Source organism: Papaver somniferum, chromosome 7 (assembly GCF_003573695.1).
Source record: "Papaver somniferum cultivar HN1 chromosome 7, ASM357369v1, whole genome shotgun sequence".
Lineage (NCBI taxonomy): Eukaryota > Viridiplantae > Streptophyta > Magnoliopsida > Ranunculales > Papaveraceae > Papaver > Papaver somniferum.
In genome coordinates this window covers 249222270-249228043 of record NC_039364.1, presented here as the reverse complement: position 1 = coordinate 249228043, position 5774 = coordinate 249222270, and the positions used below count along the sequence as shown (strand labels likewise).

The 5774-nt window shown below is 36.5% G+C and overlaps 1 protein-coding gene across 1 annotated transcript; it reads right to left on the bottom strand.

Annotated features, from left to right (window-relative positions):
- Positions 1-1190: 1190 nt before the first annotated feature.
- On the bottom strand, positions 1191-3291 carry LOC113300100 (dof zinc finger protein DOF5.6-like). The gene is made up of 2 exons (XM_026549278.1): positions 3050-3291; positions 1191-2728 (listed from the first exon to the last, which is right to left on the bottom strand). Exons 1-2 carry the CDS (start codon positions 3098-3100, stop codon positions 1598-1600), a joined length of 1182 nt encoding a protein of 393 aa, XP_026405063.1. The 5' UTR covers positions 3101-3291; the 3' UTR covers positions 1191-1597.
- Positions 3292-5774: the final 2483 nt, after the last annotated feature.

The following is a 5774-nucleotide window of genomic DNA, read 5'->3' as shown; positions in this document are numbered from 1 at the left end:
GATTATTGGGACATATTGTAGCATCGCGGAATTGCATTCATCACTAAGGAAATCAAACATTATACGGAAGTTTTGTGGATGTTTCACCGTAGCAATTCTGGATTATCCAACGAAGAACTGGTGAGTATCTTACTTTTGTCCTCGTGGACTCAACTGCATCATAAATATCTGAATTTGTTTTTTATCTGTTTTACAGAAAACCATCGCTCAGACCAAGTTTACTGAAGAAAGCGGAAGAGAGTTTAAGCATTTTGAATGCTATGAACTCTACAGAGAGAATGTCGTTGGATTTGATGTAGTATTGATGTTTTTGTTGTGGTTTATTAAAATGTAATTTGATGTTATTTGCAAGTTCAACTTGTAATAAAATTTCGCTTAATCTGAAGTGGAAATCTATTTTAAAATCTAAATATTTTCATTCATTGATATTAGTGTCAATTCTTTTACAAGATTTAAACTTAGACAATAATAAAAAGTACTAAACAACTTCAATAAAAATCAAGTACAAGTTTTGGCCTCTTGTTTATCTTCATTTGACGTATCTTCCATTCAACGCGCTCTTTGACAGTTTCGCCTTTGTTTTTTTTGTTGTTAACTTTCAAAACTGGAGCTCTTCTTTGCCTTTTAGCGGAACATTTTCTTGGAGCAACTTCAAAAACTTGCACTTCCTTCTTACAATTTTCAATCTTTTTAAAACTCCCACATATCTTAGAAACAACAGCTTCAAGTTTTGCATCGCAAAAAAGTGTGATCGCGTTTTCAGCCATTTCACCAACAATAAACTAAAAAATTGAAATAGATTTTAGAAGAGAAATTTCAAGAGAAGTGAAATTTGGTGTTTATGAATTGTTTGAAGATGATGGTAATTTACAAAGGTAAAAAGTGAATTTTGAATTTTAAAAAAACTACCCGTTGGCGTGTTTGCTACAAACGGCATCGGTCTATGTCCGAGCGCCGCGTTTATGCTTTGAACGCCAACGCTTGTGCTTCCAACGCCCGCGTTTTTTCAGCCAACGCCAACGTGTGTCTCAAGTTTTGGCGCTTGATGATCAACCACCTAATGCTTTACCAGAGTTGAAAAACCTTTTTGGCCATCCACCTGGCTCAACAAAAATTTTCATTTGAACATTATCATAGGAATTGCCCCGAGGAATTAACCCTACCATCAGAATGGAATTTATTTTCGCTGACATCTTCCTTTTCTTTGGTTTAGCTCTCTATTCGAGTCCTCACAGAAAACCCAATACAAAAATGTGTAAAGAGAAGACGCATATTTTTACAAGTACATATTGGTCTAAAAAAGCAACTGCATTCATATTATACTATCATTCTCATTACTAATTTCTAGTACATAACTATGACAACAGAACGCTGCTATTCCAAACCAAATAACATCAAGATAATAAAACCCGGAAAAGAAAAAAAGAAGAGACTGAAACTAGTTAACACTGAGTGCTTCTCATACTTTTGTCTTTTGTTCATTCTCTCGAACTCATACCCTTTCATAAAATTTCCGTGAGTAAAATCATGAAAAACACGAAAAACTAACTTAAAAATCAGTGTGGAATTAATGAAACAGGACGGCTGATGAGTTTAACTATACTAATGAGTTTGCTTGCTGATGAGATGAGCCATAACCATTCAACATAGCAACGGCTGCGCCAGGCCACGAACCAAGACTATTGAAATTGTTATAACCAAATGAATCTTTCCCAAGTACATCAGGACATCCTTGTTGGTTATTATTATTATTGTGATCGTGCCATTGATCCAGAGATAAAAAGTGTTTGTTGGGCTTCACGTCATATCCATCAACGTGATCTTGATCGATGACGCCGTCGCTACTTCCTTGATGATTGCGATCAAATGGAAGCTGCATTAGCCTTTGACACGAGTTGTTCATCATCATCAAAGATGATTCACAATCATAGTTGTTTCCGAATGGATTAAGGCTATTAAAGTTTGAAGAATTTGTATTAAATCCATTATGATTATGATGATGATGATGGTTTCCTAATCCAGCAAGGAGATTACCCAAGTGCTCGTCACTACTAGGTTCACCACTGTTACTCATAAAATCATGGTTATTAATACTTGAACTAGCTGGGTTTCCTACAATCTTGTCGTATTTAGTACACTCCATAAAATCAACTTGTCTAATTGGGTTATCTAACAATGCATTATATTTGTTTTCCATGAAACTACTTAGATTCCCAAGCTCTACTCCTCCACTAGAAGACGAGTTACCGAATAATGTAGAAAAATGTGATGATAACTGTGAATGATGTTCATGAGGAAACGAAAGATGCAAATCGGTTGTTGTCGAACCGTTGTTAGGCGATGAATTAACCGACAAAAGTTGATTAAGGGTTTGATGGAGTTGATCGTTTGAGGGTGATGTGGGTGTTGATTTCTTGGACGATGATGCTGATGAAACTCTTTTATTATTCTTTCTACAACCACCACCAACAGGGATGTTTCTCAGTGAACCTCCTTTAGTCCAATACCTTCTGCATGTCTTACAAAAGTATCTTGGTTGAGATAGACTATAATTGTTATAGTAACAAAACTTTGTATGTGCTGAATCACATCTAGGACATTTTAGAGCATGATCATGTGGTGGTCTTAATCTTCTCTCTAACATAGCAGGTCTGGAACATGCACTTATCATATCTCCTCCTGATGGTGATGAAGAATGATCTAGTCCGTTTTCCTTGTGAACTGCGTCCTGCAAATCGACATCATTAAAAGATATGCATGTCAGATTCATGATATTTTGTGCGATAGGACGTACGCATGCATGTATATGGCAGAACTCGAAACACTCAAAAGACGCAACTTAATAAGGTACTACTACTAAATACCTTACATTTTTTTTCTTCCAAATTTTGCTTTTATTAATTAAGAGTCCTATAGCATTAGATCATATGCAATTAGCTAGAATGTATTTCTTGTTTATCTATGAATGCATTAGCATGAAGAACCTGTACATAATAAGAACATTTTCAGCAGCTATATAAATGCATTCTGAGGGTCTCAACAACCATACATGAAGCCATTCTGAAGTATCCATGCAAACTTGAAGTGAAGTGAGACCCATCTAATCAATATTGGTCAGAAAACTAAAAGAACCCAGGCAACTGCAAAAAACTTGATCAACTCCTAGCTAGATTTTAACTTGTTATCCTTTTTTTTATTTTGAGGAATCACTCAATAGAAACTAAACCGAGGATTAGTCGAAGAAACAAGAGAAACAGGATAGAAGATGTGCCTAGGAGTGAACGAGGGCAGTGGTGTGCAGTAGGTTGAGTAGTGGACAAGTGAATATGAAGGAAGAAAAAGTAGAGCATAAGAACACAGGCCTATGCAGGACAAGACTGGAGGGCTTTCGTCGGTGAGCTAAGTCCTCATTTGTAGGACCCGCATTAGGGACCATAGTGCTTCTCTTTCTGACCCTACTGTGATCATGTCAGCTTGACCGAATTTTGAAAACCTTAAAAAGTGGATTTAACATGTAAAACTAATGAAGAGACAGATAATGTCGTATCTCATTGATCTCAACTAAATTAGTTATTTTGTTTCTAAGAATTAGGTAGGTTTGTGTAGAAATTTACACACAAACAAACATATTATTTAGAAAAGGATGGAGTAAGTTCGATGAATGAAATTTTAAGAGTATAATAGTCTGTACGTTTAATTAGTTTTACATAATTAATGGGGATGCCGGGACGTCAGACGTCACACTCATTGAAATTGAAAGAAGTAGTAGTGATTGATGAAAGAAGACGAAGAAGAATATTTGGGGTGTTGAAAAAGAGCGTAAAAACCGAAAGAGCACTCCATTCAACACGGTCCCGCAAATCCCCACCACCCCCTGGCAAAGAATTATACTGATCAGGTCTGTCAGTACCAATAAGGAAACTTCTATAGTGATATTTCTATGTAAATGGCCAGCCAGGTGGGGGACTGTGAGAGGACGTTAGCTTGAGAGTAAGGGCCAGAGTCAGACATTAACCACATGAGGATTGAGGAGGACCCCTTACTCTTGCTCTTTCGCCAAGTAAAGGATATATTCTTCTTGTGTCGCATGTTTTTCCAGGTGTTTCTCCTTCTTCACTGTCAGTTTGTGCCACTTTCTACTTGGCACTCGCATTAAACGATTATTAAATAAGAGTCGCTCTTCATTATTATGCGAAACCTCGTTTCTTTACGTATCTTCCCAGGTACATATTAAGCTGCAAATGTTGCTACGCGATGTTGTGTAGTTAAAACTTAAAATCTTGTGCATCTTTAGCACATATCAAACTAGAAACAATGGCATCTTATCTCCGATTATAGCCCCTCTGCCGTTTTAGCACTTTTTTTTTTTTTCTTGAAAGAGGTTTTAGCACCTAATATGGGTATTGTAAAGTGATAAAAATTTATACCAAACTGTCAAATATACCAAATTTATACCAAACTGTCAAATATACCACTTAGATATATGTGACAAAAATTTTAGCGAGCGATAGCGAATCCATCGTTGGATGGTCAGTAAATCGCACGAAAGTCTGAATGACGTTAGCGCTAGTCTTGCTATCGCTCGTCGATTGATCATCGCGTATCAGTTTCGTATTCAACGATTAGAAATTTCCCCTCTATAAATACAAAATTTCAAAATCATTTCAACTCACACCAAAATTTCCAAGTCTCTTTAGAATTTCTTAATCTTTCAATATTCTTCTAATCTAAAGCAAGATAAACTAATCACACCTTCTCTACACTACTTAATTTCTTGTAACATGGATTCTCAATTTCAATCTCAAGGCATAGGTAAAAAGAATAAAGTCCGGGGTCCAAAATTCAATATCACAGAAGATGAAATGTTTGTTTTACCCAAGATTGTATCAATGGTGCACAACAACATGGTAACACCATGTGGAAAAACATACTTTGTAGAGCAAACCATGAACATCAATGATCGTTATGCGACTGGGTTGGCCCAACGATTCATTACGATCAATAAGGAAGTCGTCTCTTATGTTGTTGTGATAAAGCAAGCCAAGAGAGGCCGGGAGAGTGGTCTTGTGGATGTTGATGTGGAAAGGCAGTGTCGTACAGATTGGCAACGCAAGCGTGGAAAAAAATTCCAATTCGAAAGTTGTTATCATATTTTTAAGGTGTTGAACAAATATAATCCAGACGTGTAAGAAGCAAGGAAGTCGCCTTTTATATATGTTGCTACGATAATGCAAGCCAAGAGAGTCCGAGAGAGTGGTCTTTTGGATGTTGATGTGGAAAGACATGTCGTACAGATTGGCAACGCAAGCATGGAAAAAGTTTCCAATTTGAAAGTTGTTATCATATTTTAAAGGTGTTGAACAAATATAATTCAGACGTGTTAGCAGATAATCAACAAGTACCTGAAAGGTCACTATACAATTATTCTCCCTCAACACCAAATTCTTCACCAGGTCCATCAAATTCTTCACCAGATACAATTCCAGTTCAAAGTTAATTGGTAGCTAGTGTCTGTATCTGCTTAGTACAGTTTGGTGTTCAATCTGGACTAGGTCCCGGGGTTTTTCTGCATTTGTGGTTTCCTCGTTAACAAAATTTCTGGTGTTTTTGTTGTTTCTTTTTCGCGTTATATTGTTTATCTTTACAATTGAAATATCACAGGTTGTACGTAAATCAAAGTGGATACATCCATCCTTGTTTGTTGAATACGACTTGATTGATTATTTGGAAATTGATCTTTGGAATCACCCAAGTACTGTCACAGGTAAATCAGG

Coding starts and splice junctions, on each gene's coding strand:
- LOC113300100 (XM_026549278.1), bottom strand. CDS start 3,100: ATGGGTCTCACTTCACTTCAAGTTTGCATGGATACTTCAGAATGGCTT. Junction 2,729..3,049: donor ATACTTCAGAATGGCTTCAT/GTATGGTTGTTG, acceptor GTCGATTTGCAG/GACGCAGTTCACAAGGAAAA.